At 39.9% G+C, this 15,683-nt stretch overlaps 1 protein-coding gene across 2 annotated transcripts in view; it reads right to left on the bottom strand.

Moving 5' to 3' along the window:
* The window catches only part of LOC144721392 (myosin-10-like), a 117,600-nt gene that overhangs the window by 33,157 nt on the left and 68,760 nt on the right, over window positions 1–15,683 (bottom strand). For both annotated transcript variants that reach the window (XM_078598985.1, XM_078598995.1), the window contains exons 6-8: window positions 8,762–8,864; window positions 7,248–7,265; window positions 203–295 (exon numbers count right to left, since the gene is read on the bottom strand). In XM_078598985.1, coding sequence (XP_078455111.1) covers window positions 203–295; window positions 7,248–7,265; window positions 8,762–8,864 — 214 coding nt within the window. The remainder of the gene's footprint in view (window positions 1–202; window positions 296–7,247; window positions 7,266–8,761; window positions 8,865–15,683) is intronic.

Here is a 15,683-nt window from a genome sequence, read left to right as displayed (position 1 = left end):
CAAACTGCCAATTAACTAACTGTGGTGTACCTACCCATTTATACTACAAGGTGGACAGAGGCACGGGGAGTTTAGAAATATTTCCATTGTTTGAATTGCAGCACCGGGAGATCGAACCAAACCAGCCAGCAGCCACCCACTGGAGGCCAGGCCTCCACTTAATCTCTCTGCGTGTAGAAGGAGGAGCCGCAGCTCTGCTTACGAATCGCGAGGAGTTGTCGTTCTTGACAGTCTTTGCGTTGCCAAAAGCTTCCAGGATGGGGTTCGCTTGGAGTAGCTGCTTCTCCAGTTCACCCTGCATATGTTTTGAGTATGGGTGTTTGAATGTGTGTGTATGTATATATGTATGAGTGTGTATACGTATGTGTGTTGCGTGTATTCAAGTATGAGGGGTATGTACGAGTGTGTTTTGGCAAGTGGGAATGTTTACGAGTGGGTCATTGTGCACGTGCGTAAATGTTCACGTGTGTGCGCGCATGTGTGCGAATAAGGTAAAGTCGGTATAACGTGTAAGTATATATAAGAGTATGTATGCATGTGCGAAAGTGATTGTTCATGATTGTGGGTTGAGAATATGATCATCAACAATGAGCGTTAAGCCACAATAACAAAAACAACCATCACCACCACTTCTGCAGAGCAATCCCGACAGCAGAAATGTATTACACATCATTCCAATATCACAACCTGATGGTGGCAACAAAACTTCACACAACCTACACGCCAGAGCAGCAATTGGTACCACATGAGGTGGCACAACGTTAGTGGCACCAATTTATTCATGTCCAACGCAAGTGAATTATGTGATAACCCACTCATTTAAAAAAAGATTATCGCATCATTCTCTTTCATTGACCGTGCAAGGAAATTGATGCCACTAAAGTATTGCCACTGCAGGTGGCACTGGCAAGTGGAATATATCGTCTGGCCCCACAAACCATCATGGGAGAAGCCCACACCACCTTGCAAGCCTCCAGTTGCAGGCTTTGTACATTGCCGCAACAATTCTTAACCTCCAGGGCTTAATGAACACACCTCAATAAAGCAAACTTGAAGCCACGGTTTTCCCAAGCGATGTTCCTTGAAACACCACGATACACCCTATCGAGTTTACCAAATTTGCATCCTTCCAAATATATGGGTCAATGGATACTACATGGTCCTGATGCTTGAAAAGTACGTTACACGTGATGCAGAGCGCATGGATTAAAAAAATGTCATGACATTTTTACAAAAACTATTTAGCGGAGGTTTACGCAGTTGTATTGTATAGCTCTCCGATGTGTGTTCAGGTTGTACTGTGTTGCTTGGCATGATGTTCGACGTTCCGGTTCATGTACTTCAGTTCCTGAATAAGCTCCCAAAACTTGGTTCAGATTAATTGGCTATGTTAGGTGGAGGGTTTAGGATACACATTTTACTTAACGTTATCGGACCCAAAAAAAACTTATGAATCAAGCCCCAAAAACGGAGCTAATTCTCTGATATTGTGCCAAACAACATGCTACAACTCAAAAGATATCGGTGAGCTGTCTAACAATAATGTGAATTATTCATCCACGAAATCCTTATTCAGTTTGGACTTTTTCATGAGGATCCTGTATTGGGATATGCATGTGTAGATTTAAGTGTGAGTCTGTGACAAAGTGTCGATTTAAATTAATCGGCATTCCCTATTTCACGTAAGACATTGACACATGCAGTATCTTAATGACTTAATTTGTATTTGAATGAAGGCAATATTGGTAACTCAGAAAGATGCAATATGGTGGTGTCTTGAGGACTGGCTTAAAAGCCTGGAGATCTGAGCATTCAATTGAGATTCTCAGATACTGGAATTTAATCTTGTTTACAATTCTCTCCCCCCCCCTTGTACAAATCAGACATCGTGTGGTAATGTACAATCTGATCACTTGATTTCTTTGACAAGGAGGTTACACTGGCTCCCAATCTGTCAATGAGTACAATACACTATCAGGATATAATAATCCAAATGGGGGTTGTCGCAACCCATCACACCTTCAAGTATTTTAAACTCAGTACCACTTTGAATAAAATGCTTGCCTATGGGAATGTGAAATCTCCAGTACTGGCTCTTGGCTGTCAACAAAATTAGTGCTGCCCTGAGATTTCTTATAGCCAGGAGATGTTCATTCTTTTCTTAACTGTAGCTTGGAGGTTGTACATTACGATCAAGATGAAATGGAAATAAAAATTCGAATGTCTGTAGTAACTGTAGTAAATAGTCTTGGTTCAATTCCAGAGTACAGGTGTACATTGTGTAGATTGGTTTGTAAATTAATAGCTGGATGCCAAGAATCATAACTTAAAATATAATTGCTGCTCTATAGAAACATCACATGCACGTTTCTATACATAAAACATGCACATTAACAAGAGCAGCAATGTACGCAGACCCACAACTACACATGCACATGCATGTACATGGCACCTCACCAATGCCATGCCTGAGCCAATGCCCCTCACATTTTTTGCCTACAGCTTTAGAGAATATTAAGTTAGGTTTTTGGAGATATTACCAAGAGATCAGCATCTGTGGTTTAGGAAGTAGCATTAAAATAATTTGTCATGAGTTCCAGGATGCCTTGGCTAATGGGAAAAATGTTAAATAGTGGCCAATCCAGTGCTTAGTTTTTTTTTATAAACATCTTTCTTAACTGAAGCCAACAAGCAGGGAAAATTGTATATTGTGTATTTACTTTAAGTGTAAGCATAACTATGTGTGAAAAACCAAATTGTCTATTCCAGATGGACATTTTAGACACTCTTTTGATACAAATTATACCCTAGTCTTTCTATTCCATAATTGTAACATAAGTCATGGCAAGAGCTGAATAAATGGCTTTAAAAAAACCCTGGCCATTCAGACAAGCCTCACATGTCAGAGAATGAGGACTAAAAAAAACAACAGAACTATTTTTGAAGGGAGTCACAATGATGCCTCTCTCACCCGGCAGTGGTTCACCACATGCCAGTCATCCAACAATTATAAATGTTAGCACTTAACGCTGTACAAGGCCAAATTAAGTAAAAAAAACATTAAAAGACAGTAAATTATTTGTGCAGTTGTAGGTGACCAGGCTGATACCATGCAACTTGATGGACTCCACGACTTAATCTTAATTAATTACACTTGCCTGCCTGGATTCGAACCCAGGCTTGCAGAAGTGCGCTGGCTCAGTGAGTCAACACAGCCATTGTGAATCCCATGAGACACCGAGACACCTCGAGGGAAGATGCTTTTCTAATTTGCTTAGATACCATCCAAGATCTAAAACTCCTCATCTCTGTTTGGCTGGAAGGAACCCACAATTCCACCCTCCCTTTGCCACTTGTATTCCCATGCCTTGGCTTGAATCCCAATTTCCTGGAACTTAAATTTAAAGATGCTAAGAAGCTCCATGTATATTTGAAACAACTTTAGAGAGTATATTTTCTCAGTGGATAGAATTGTATATTATTATGTTTGAGTATTAATGTGATAGCACTTTTGGGTGGCAGATTTGTGCCATAAATGTGCCACGTGTTTAAAAATAAAATTGACTTGGACTTGTCCAAGCACCAAATGTCCAAACTAAAGACCCCATTTCCTTCCTCAGGGCCCCTGTGCCGCCTCTGGTCTGAGTTGTGGGTGTGGTGGGCGGTGAGTGCATGGACAATGGAGACTAATGTTACTGTACAAATATGAATGCCTTGCACTGGCAAGCCATGCTGACACCGCAAACATGAGTAAATGGAATATGTATCTCGCGCTCTCTGAACAAGGAATGTAAAGCGCCAACCATCCCGTATAAACCAACTTTGTTCAGCTCATTAATATATAAGAAATAGATATTTAGTTTCATTTATATTTCCAAAATGTGGAAACGAATTAAATGAGCACTTAAGTACGAGATGTTTTCTTCATTTCGGGAAGGCTGGCATATGCTTCAGTGGGGTTATATCCAGGTAGTGTTCATTCGATTAAATAATTATTCATGAAAACTCTCACAATAAGTGAACTGCTCCACTGAGTGAAACACACCCATGACACGCAGGCATGAGGTGTGAAGCATCAGATTTGGGCTGTACCACTGTCATCGTAAATGGGGAAGTCTCCTTTAATTTTTTCTTAAGATACATTTCAAAGCCACCTGGATAACCCCTTGTAAAAATGAAATGGATGGCAGTTATCAATAATGTTGGCTGATCCATTTTACAACTCACTGGAATTATACAAAATGTTCAAATTCAGTTTTTTCTGTAAGTTTCATCGCAATCGTTTTAAGTAAATTACGATAAATAGAGGCATTGATAGACCAGTCAATTGTATAATGTTACTAATGGAGGCAGGCATACATGATGAAGCAATGGGTATAAGTAATAACAAAACATGGCACAAATACACCAAACACGTGTACACACAGCATTGGATATATGCATGAATACACTCCCACTGCAAGCATTTTTTTAAAAAGCGTGTTTAACTATTTCATGAAATATTTGTTTAAATCGTCATTGTGCATAAGGCTTTTTTTGATAAATTATATTATTAATGGTTTCTTAATTGATTGAACAGTAGCTGCCTACCAATTAGAATTTGATTCCTCTATTTTTAGTCATGAAGAAAAAAAATCACAAAAATCATATATATATACCCTACTCCCAGCCAGGTGGCGCTGGATCAAAGTATTCGACTTACAATCATAAAACAGATGTGGGTCTACTTGGTCTAGAAAACGAGTTACACGTTGTCAGAAGTCAATAGTGGTCGCACTTTTGGAAAAACTGGATCCTGGCATAGGAATGTCGAGTTTTTACCACAGCCTCTTAGCAAATAATGTAAACGAGTGTTGTTCATGTTCGCAGGGACACAATGACGGTTTTCGATTTTACAACACACTATGAATGCAGTGAGCTCAGTTCGGTTCCTGGCCATGGCTACAATCTGATATCTGAACTGGTTCTAGGTCCCCACATTCAACAACCCTCGTTGACCAACATGGTGAAGTATGGTCAAACGATCCTCATGACTGATAATCCAGTGGTAGATTTACAGAGGGCTGTAAAGTAATCTATCTTTAAACGTATGTAAATGCATTAAATATATTTTATCAATAAAATAATGTATTTACCCCTGGAATATAATGAATATACGTGTAACACTTGAAAGCTATATATAATATCAATAGGTCAAGATAAAATTATGAAATGAATGCAAATATGGTTATGTTTATCATCTTTCAATATTAACTCAAATTTGTTATTGAATAGGGAGGGTGCTTCAAACTAAAGTCTAGATATCCATAGAAGCACATTTTTTTGCTTTAAATGCAGTGGGAGGGAGATGGAATGATCACGAACAAAGCATTGTTGTCCAACAGGGCAGTGAGGCTAAACTCAGGACAGTGACTGCGCGACCCAAACATTTACATAGTTCGTTTTAACTGCAAGCTATCAGAGCCCATTGGGCAAATTTCTTAAACCAGTTTGCATAACATTCATGTGGTTACAGCTATAGCTGTCCAGCAATTTCCTGCCACCCATTATTGTTATCAATGATACTAAAAAAATCAGTGTCATGCTTGCTGTTAGATGGAGAATTTAAGATCCTGTGGCATTACTCATTAGAAGAATTGATTGTGTTCCAATGTCATAATCCGTAATGCAAATTTAGCTAAGTGACAACTACATTTAAGAAATGGTCGTCTTTTTACAATCGGTTAGACATTTTACTTAGACAATATAACTTGAGATTGAAACCCCAGGATCTCCGTGGTGTTGGGCTCAGTCCTCGAACATGGCCACGAAGAGAGCCCTTTGAGGTGCCCTGCCATTTTCATTCATACTCAATTTTAAAAGTTGTCAACAGTCAAATTTTTTAATCTATGTTAAGAATCCAGTGAGAGACTCAATAACCTCAGCACAGAAAAAAATTGGCATGTAGCGCACTCGGCTGGTCAAGGGTGGTCTGGCTAAAAAAATGTAGAAAAAAACCTCAGCTCTCGTTGGAATTTGAAAAGGTTAAAAATTGGAATTTAAAAAGTTAAGCACTTCGAGGCAAAAAGACTTGAACATCATTCTTCTAAGCATTTTTTTAAAATGTGCCTTCCCTTATATGGTCACGCAGTATCACAGCCAGGAAATCATCACTGCTGTGTGGGGTTGCAATGAAAAGCCATATGAAACAATGTGCATGCAAAGCGGATCGTGCAAAGCATGTATGGAGTCATGCATGGAATGGTTTGGTGTAGTTCTGGTGGTGATGGTATGGCTGTTATATAACACATCGGTTGGCTTTACGACAAAATACCTGGTTATATCATTCTTTTATAACTGTTTGACAAGCTGTTTTTCATTTTATGTTCGTACATTTGCAATATATTTTCTGGGCAAAAAACTACGAAATATAATTTTTTTAAATTAAATTATCTGTTTTTATGTGTTTTTAAGGCAGGGAAGTTTCACTGAGAATGACGTTTACTTTTTAGAAGGGTGCTGCTCGCTACGTTTGTCTAATTCCTTGTGGCCTAATTTTGCACATGGGAGAAAACTAGAGAATCTGGAGAACACCCAAGCATGAGATAATCAAAACATATCCAAACAGGTCAGCAATCTATATGCTGCAACTTGCTCATGGCACAAGCCAAAAATCCAACCAATAATCTGAGAGATTGGGACTCTAAAACACTTTACATTGTTTTTATGATCTACCAACGAGAAAGTTTAAAATTATCGATTAAAGAGTTACACCACTGATTAACAATTAATAATTACTGCTGGATATGCAGCCCATGTGCATTTGCAGAGAAAACTCAAAACTGGGAGGTTAGAAGTTCAATTTCTAGATGGGTGGGGGGGGGGGGGAACTTCCTATCATTTATCCAGAGTTCACAATAAGAGAACCACTTTATTGGAAGTCAAAAGTAGTGATCCCATGGAGAAACTTCTCACTACCATCACAGGAATATGGAATTTCTATCACTAACTCAGAGCCACCGGATAAGATAAAAAACATCCTAATACTCGTTAGAGTATGCAGACCCTTTAACTTGACCAAACTGAACAATTATCATCAGAAACAAAGTAAAGCTTTTTCAGTATTTTCTTTTGCTTTGCACTTAACCTTCGACACTGCGGTAAAGCCAACCTAATGGTATTGTCAAATGGTAAATGTGCATGTGTGGGTGGGTGGGTGTGTGTGTGTGTTCCGCGGCACAGGAGCACTGGGCATATGGTCTACTCACAAACGAAATCTCCGCTTTCTGCAGCAACGTTGGGGGTTTGTTGGGGAGGGGGGTTTGAGAGAAGTGAATCGACACATTGCAGGGCACACGGAGATTTGAAGTAACGGCGTCAGCGGCGGTGGGCGATGGGGAGGAGGGTTGGAAGATAAAAATTAGCACAATTCGTCAACAACAACAACATCATCCGTAACCATCAAATGAACTTAACGAATGGTGCGATTTAAACTTGGATATATGGCATTAGATTGCTAGCCTGACCAATACATGTTATTCCGAATGAGCAAACGCCCATCCAAAGATGAGGACTAGTGTAATGGAAACTGCATAGTTAATGAACAGGAATGCTAATCAGTTGAATTAATTAGACTTTTACCGCTAGGGAACACACAAAAGGGGTTTGTTGTAATCTTTTATGTTGGTTAACTCTGTGCATGTCAAAAAAGGTCAAAGGTCAACAAATGTCATCGTTTTCCAAATTTGATGATCATTCTGGTTCCAGTGAAGCCACATTTGATAGTATCTGTGAGTATCTGTAGATACTTAAATATACATTTTTATCCATGTCTACTCAACGTCGCGATGTGCTGCAGGAATGAGTTACCCACAATGTAATTTTAACTCTTGAATAACGGTTGTTAAATGGGTGGCACATTGCGCAATAAACTCAATAGAGGTTTGATTGATGCCCACAGTTAACATCAGTGGAGAGTGATTTCAGAATCAACCCCCCTTCACCAATCCGCACTGACAGGCACGAAGTACAGTCAAACAACCTTAATGACTGAGATCCTATGGGGAGGGAGGCCTTTTTATCCAGCAGTGAATCCAGCAGTGTATTGAAAAGGGTCTCAGGATTATTCTTAATGTAGATTAAAAGGCCTTTTTAATGTTTGCCAATTCATTAAATTATTTAGTCTCCATTGTGCAATACAAAAACTAGTGGCTGCTATCAAGAAAACACAGGCGAACAAGATTTCACTTTAACATATCATTACATTTCCACTTACTCAAAAGTTCCCTTCATTTTCAATAGACCATCCTGTAGAGGGAGTAAGTGTTCAATAATTGAACGGCACACCCCATGTGATGAGGATGGACCAATGGAAAGCTTTTCAAATTGGTTCTAAATACACAAGACAAATTTAGCTTGATAAACAATCCAAATTGTTGGAATTTTTGGGTAAATTGGGAATAGTCTGGGATACATCTGGGGAGAGCTTGAGGTGAATTATCAGGAGACTTTAGGGCAATATTTATTTAAACGTTGGGCAAGTTTTCAACGAGTCTGGTTTGGATTTGGAGACCGTTATGATGAATTTGGTATTAATAATAATGCAATTTATAACTCGCACAAATTTGCGGACGTAACGGCCGCAACTCAGAGGCGCGGAGCCAAGCTCAGAGTCGCTCGAAAGCGACTCTGAGCTTAAAGCAACCTTGGTGTGAGTTTGGAGTGTCAGATGAGTTGTGGTAAAATCTATGCCAGTTCGGGGCGAGTGCAACGTTGGACTCACGGGAGCACCATGATCCTTGCGTCCTTTGTGCGAAGAGGCGACATGAGCCAGGTACTGGATCACCTTCTTAGTGTTTTCAGTTTTACCTGCACCAGACTCGCCTCTGCACACACGCGCACAGACACACACACACACACCAATACACCTCATTAACCTTGCCAGTCTGCTCAGCCAATCAATGTCAGTGAGCTCTCGTTATTCCTGATACAGTTCGTTGTCCTTCCCCTGCACCTCCGATGAACACGGTTGGCTATGCACAGTGTGAAAGAAATTCAATATACATAGATACAAGAGTGTCACAGGTCAGTGCCACGTACGATTTTTTCGGTGGTGATAGTGATGATACCATCAGGGCACAGAGACCTATTCATTCTAAGGCCGAGCTGACCTATCATGAGCATGAGATTTGAATCAATATATGAATCAATGCATCGTAACATGCCGAGCACTAAGCATAACACCACTATTCCAAATATTCATGCACATAGCCATATGCATTTTTATTTAAGCTGGGAGAACCCAATGGCTAAAGCTGCTTAGCAATGGTGGAATATCACAGAGGAAGTGAAACATACCTACACGTGTACAAGTACACATGGATGTACCAGCAAACGCACGTGTTCATGTATGAATGGGTCGATGTACACGTGCGAGCTTTTAACTAAATGGCACATAATTGAGCAAACATTACATCATAAACAAATAACGTTTTTTTGAAACCACACAATTACAAACAATTAAAATTTTCTGGAAATCAAAATATTTAGCTGAAGAGATATTAATAGCACACGAGAAAGCGCGCTTGCAAGTTTAGGGAGTTAGTTGCTTCCGAGAGGTATAAGAAGGCCATGGATAGGTATGGATTGTGTTACTCTTTCCCACGTGCATTTGTCCTCAGAAATATTTAACGAGCAAAGTGGAAGCAGACAGGTTGCGGTCAGGGCAAAATGCATTTGCATGTTCGCAAATACAGTGGTCCTTTTTGCTCCAGATTATCTCTCCAAGTTTCAAGAAACCCTTGAATACATTTGGCCTCAACAAATACAATGTTATGTTTCGGTTTCATTCACATTGCATCATCTTTACACGAGAGTTATAGTGTCACCCTCCTCATTACGGAAACACCGAGCTAATGCACAAATGCTTTCAACTTTCGGTTGGAAAGCAGTAAACAAGTATAACTCGTAAAAACAAAATTTTTCACTCTAAATCCTTTATATGCGTGGCATCGGGGCGGCTAGAGTCCTCTCGTCCTCTGGCTTGAGATGGCTGCCACCTATGGGTCAGATGATTGTCTGGCAGCATTAAGCAATTGGTAATTAAATATTTAAAACATTTTCCCTAAACAGTGTAAAATTTAGGAAAAAATTTTTTTTTCACGAAAATGCATTGTCACGCACAACGAGTCTGTGTGCAAAATGTCAGCTCGATTGGATCACGGGAAGTGGGTTGAAAAAAACGACCGAAAGATTTGCACGGTCCTAAGCAAGCAATCAAACTCAATATAAAGGATTTAAAAAAGGGTAGCGTGAAATGCTGCTGGTGTGGAACGCTGTAGCCAGTGGAGCACCGGCATCCTCGACAGCGGGGAACAAGTAGCAGATGTGGCCGTGGCGTGGCTCTGAAATAAGCAAGCTCGTGAGTGGGGTGTGAAGCTCCTGAATGGGGTCACGTCAATATTTAAATGTTGTGAGTACACATCTGAAGAATAACAGTTCTGTACAGAAGTCAGCGAAGCTCCCAGATGTAACTATATGGTTCGCTGCTTGAACTTTACTTGACGTTTGGGCTTGTGTATAAACACATATACAACGTATCGGCTAGTATAGAATGCTTAGGCATAACCCACACACCTCTCACTCATCATCATCAGCCATGTCACCAATCTGTCACCATCCCTGAGTCCTACAAATTAACAATCAATCCAGCACCTGCCTCAGGACTGATCTCATTGCACCATTTCCAAAGTGGATGTCCACTTGGGCATGTTCCCTCTCCTTTGGCTGACACAGGAGATATAGTTTCGACCACTGGTCATCATCTCTTCTAAAAATGAGTCCTGTTAAAGCATACACTTCTCCACACTATTTTGTGCACTTGTCAGGATTATTGCATTTTCTTTATCGATGTTAGGATATCCGATTCCTTGTCATAGCAAGTAACAGACAGTGATTAAATTGTTCTTCTATAGGCACATTGGCACGTTGACTTTCATTACATCTCAGTAACTTGCCCTATTATATTATGCAAATACACCTCGGCCATTACAACCACTCTGATCACATCTACACAACACTTCCATGGGAGGTTATATTCCAAACTTCCATGTAGCTTATTCTATCCTTCCATGATCTTCCCATCATCCTCCGCAACTTAGTTTATCATAGTTGCCTGCCGAATGCTCTGCCAAAGTATTAGCCCCCTGAACCACCCTCACATTAAGAATGACCATGTGGTTCATGTTAGGGTATTGCAACATTGCGCTCGAAAAACATGTTCAATCCTCCATGTACTCATTATAGCCATTGTCTTGACAAATTGGCACGGACTTTTCATTTGACGTAAAAAAATGTGTGTTATCAAAGTGCTGTCAAAATCCTGGCGGGCGCATTCTATAAACAATGTTACATTTTTCATAGGACTTGGATTGAAAAGCTGAGTGGTGAAAAGGGACAACATTTTCAAATGAGGCTGTTATTCACTGAGCGGATGCCTGCTTCAGGACACTGAACCAGAAAAGCCAGATCCAATCTAGGATTAATCATTAAATACAAGACGTTTCTCATGTGCTGCTACATTACACCAGCTTCGTGTATGTTAGAGATCATCGCAGAACAGTTTTAACTATCCTCAACGCAAGTGCCCAAGAATGGTTATTCTGTGCCGACATCTAAAGGCGGTGAACATAGCACACCACAGATGCTGGCAACACCTCACGACTACAATAATGATTGCCTGCTGTAATAGGCGACATTGCCCTTCAAAGGCTGCCGATACTGTGCATGTTGGCTTTAAAATCCCAAATCAATTGCGGGCTTTATGTCATTTATACATGGTGTTAATTTGATGTTTGTTGTAGGCATGCCTCTAACATCCGCAGTTTTACACAGTTTGTAAAAGAAAAATGTCCAGTACTTTATTATAATCACCTGCTGGATGACAGCCTCTCCATGTGGTTATCATTCATGGGAGTTGTTGGACCATTCTGGTCAGTGCAAGTGCAGGCTGGTGAAGAAGATGGAGATCAGGAATGGACAGTTCTAATTCAGAGGCCGCCCTGATTATTATTAGTATTACGTGTGTAATAAGCATGGTAATATACATATTCTACTTCACAGTAGACATTAGAGATGCCCTGATGTAATTTGCAAGAGTGGGCGATTAGGATTTCCATATCAGGGTCCAAACTTTCCAAATGAGAAAATAACCTGGAAATTGTTAGATTGGGACTACACACAGCAATCATTGCACCCCCCCCCCCTCAACTGGCAGACTAATGAATCAGGTTACTTTTGGAAATGAAGACTATTCTTGCTTTTTAAGTTCTCACCTGTATGTATGCATATTAAATTAATTTATACCGTGCATAGCCAACCATGTTAATCGGAGGTTAAACGAAAAAAATAAACTTGTTTTTAGATAACTCCCACTTTCTGTTTCTTACATAGGCAAAAAATACTCAACAAGGATTTGGCGAAACATCCGAAGCACTTAGGACCTTGCTGAAAAATTGTCTTGAGACTTGGTAAAAGCATTCCATGATAAATATAGAACTCATGTCATCATCATTTATAGGACAACATTTTTTTTTTCCCCAACACTGTAAATTACAGCTTTCACATCAAGGTCAAAACATTACTTTACTCGGTAAAATAATGGATGCTTGGGAAATTTGTAGTTTGGACTAAGGGGCCTGACGCAAGGTCTTGATTGCAAGGGTGTTTAATGTTGCCTAAATCGCATCATTATCCCCAGCTGATTATACATGTCCATATGCAGTATATTTGATGCAGCTGCTCCCTTCCAAGACTAGTTCATGCAAACATCGTTCATATCAATAAATAATGAGCGTGGGAGGAGGGAAAGTGAAAAGAGAATATTACATATTTGGAACGGATTCAAAGCAAAGTAAAGGAAACATAAATATTTCAACGCTGGTCTTTAGCAAAAGCATTTGTGCATACATATGCTAAATAAGTTGTACGTGCACACAAACTCATGTACAAATTTATATACACATTCAAAAATAGAGATGGTTCCTTTTAAGGCATAACTAGAGTTGGGGATAACTGTACTGTATTGTTAGCAAGCACCTATTACGGTTGCCACAGTAGTAAGAGGGGGTAGTGTGGCCAACAGCATACCGAGCCACCTTTGACACTTAAATGCTGATGTCTATAGGCTGCACCTGGTATACATTTAGAAGAGACCCAAGCCAGGCTCAAATAGCACTATTATACAGTGGTGTCATCACCATTGAATGTGCCAGGCTAGGTGCACTTTGAGATCAAGTGGCCAAACACACGAATACGTACACGGTAAGATTTTGCACACAGACGCATCTGAAGGTGAACGCACAAGAACTGCAATGAACGCAACGTTACTCTCCATATCCTTTGGGAGCACACATTAAACACTTCCGTTCTACATACCACTCCCGCTCCAAGGTTGGATAACATTCCAATAAGATGCTGAAGCCAAAATAAACCCTGGGAAGTTCCTTCACCAGCAAAGTTTAAATCATGTTTGAAATAAATTGTTAAGTAAAATGAACAATTTTATTTTTTATTTTTTATGTGCCCATAACAAATAAAAGAATGCTCTGCTATTCAATAGTCAACTAACTGAAAACAAATTCATTGGGAATGCTACAGATTTCTAATGGCTTATAATCAATTGCTTCTGATATTACCCGTGCCCTTCACACTGCACCAAAGAGGGCATTTTGTGTTGTCTTCATTACATAGGAAATCCACGTACAACGTAAACAAAAGACAATGTATTCCTCATCAAACGAGCAATCATGTAAGCAACCATCTCAGCAGCCACTGTTAGAAATTCCACATTCCCATGGCAGGGGCCCATCCATATACGACCTCCCACAAGGAGGTCCTCATTTTATTCCATGAACTACAAAGAGATGCTATAATGAACCAACCCATGATTTAGATTCAATCATTCCTCCTTTACCCAAACATTTGAGTTATCAAGATCCTTTAAAACGAACAAATGGGACAGAACATACGAGAAGAAACAACAAAATAAGACTATAAAAATATAAGAATAGGGGTTTCCCCTGTAAAAATAGCCAAACAAGAGGTGATTCTTGAATGCTATTGTGACTGAATCATGACAATTCCTGATCTCTGGGGATGGATACAATTGTTACATGCCTAATTTTTGCAGGAGAGCCTTAAGAAAATCCAAAGGATAATATGAATAACTTCACAAGGATTGGTCTCCAACCTACCTTCTGTACTCCCTTCCTATTTTTGCAGCCCGACAGAAGTGGGTATGTCTCTTGCACATTTTCCCGATGCGATTGATCAATTCACTCAATCGAGATGGATTTTAGGTGTGTGCCTCTACACCCAGCTATTAATAATTTAAATCTTAATCCTCCAGAAACCCCTTTGGGGAATAAAATTAAATTCTTGCAGATAGCAATAAAATGTTAGTTTGCTTACTTAGGTCAAATGTATCCCGACCAACATTTCCTTATAGAGTTTCATTTGAAAATGTAATGCACCGTAACCAAGATCAAATTGCAAAACAGTGACAAATTTACTTATAAGGCTGTGGGAAAACTTAATACATTTTTATGATACTGTAAATATTGACAAAGCCCAAGAGGTTGGTGAAGAGAGGAGATGTACTGTAATTCAGCACCAATATTAGCCATGGCTAGGAATTGAACTCGGGTTGCCAAATTTGTAGCATGGTTTGGCTAACCACTGCTCTACCCAGCATTTTAGGTACTTTCCTATTTTTTTCCTCGACTGTATTATCCATATTATTTTAAAACAGGAGAGTTCAATCGTGTAGATATTCCTCAATCTTCCCATCAAATAACCTGCAATGCATTGGGCACAGGCAAAAATTACATGTTTTGTCCTAGTCAGTCCTCATTAGTCAGCCACTTGGCTACAGACTAACCTTACTGTATGATGATTTTAAACTGATAATAATTGATTATCGAGGTCTCCATATTTCAGTTTCAATACAAGTGAAGATTTAGTTTCTGCTTTGGATACCTTAATATGCATTGCTGAACCGAGAATGGTTGTCTCACTTATCTCAATGGCCATGTTAGAGCACAGAGCCAGCACAACTGTGATCCTGTGTTCATATCCAGCCGGACCGTGATTAAACCAGGCTCTCAATTATCATTTGTTTTATAGTTTCAGCTCCATCAACGATGATTTCATGAAAATATATGAACACTGAATAAAATAAACATTGTTCAATTCTGCTGAAAAGTATCCATTACCGCTAATGCTGCTTTGCTCAGGGAGACATTTTTTGCTTGCATCAGCTTTTAAAAACAGCCATGTGGCAAGAGAAAATGTCACCGCTGTGAGGTCTCACACGGAGCTTATTTCCTCACTCAAGGAAACAAAAGTGTGCGCGCACCCTAACCGCCCTTGCCCCAACACATGTTTGTCTCATGGAAAACAGGAGTGTAATGGTTAGCGCACTGTGCTACAAACCGGGTGACCCGAGTTCAATGCCTGCTCATAGCTAAACATTAGAGGACAAATGTCCAAACTGTTTCTGGACCCCCTCTCGGTCAACTCAGCCTTAAATCCGTACCTGATGCAGTTTGTCATCATCAGTACAGGGGGGGCAAAGTCGGCCGTGTGTGGTGGTGACCACACCAACCCCTCATGCACCATAAAAGCCTTAATAAGTGCTTAGTAAA

The sequence above is a fragment of the Lampetra planeri genome, chromosome 1 (genome assembly GCF_965212315.1).
Source record: "Lampetra planeri chromosome 1, kcLamPlan1.2.h2, whole genome shotgun sequence".
NCBI classification, from domain to species: Eukaryota; Metazoa; Chordata; class Hyperoartia; order Petromyzontiformes; family Petromyzontidae; genus Lampetra; species Lampetra planeri.
Note: the sequence above shows the minus strand (reverse complement) of the source record. Positions and strands in the feature narration are given on the sequence as shown.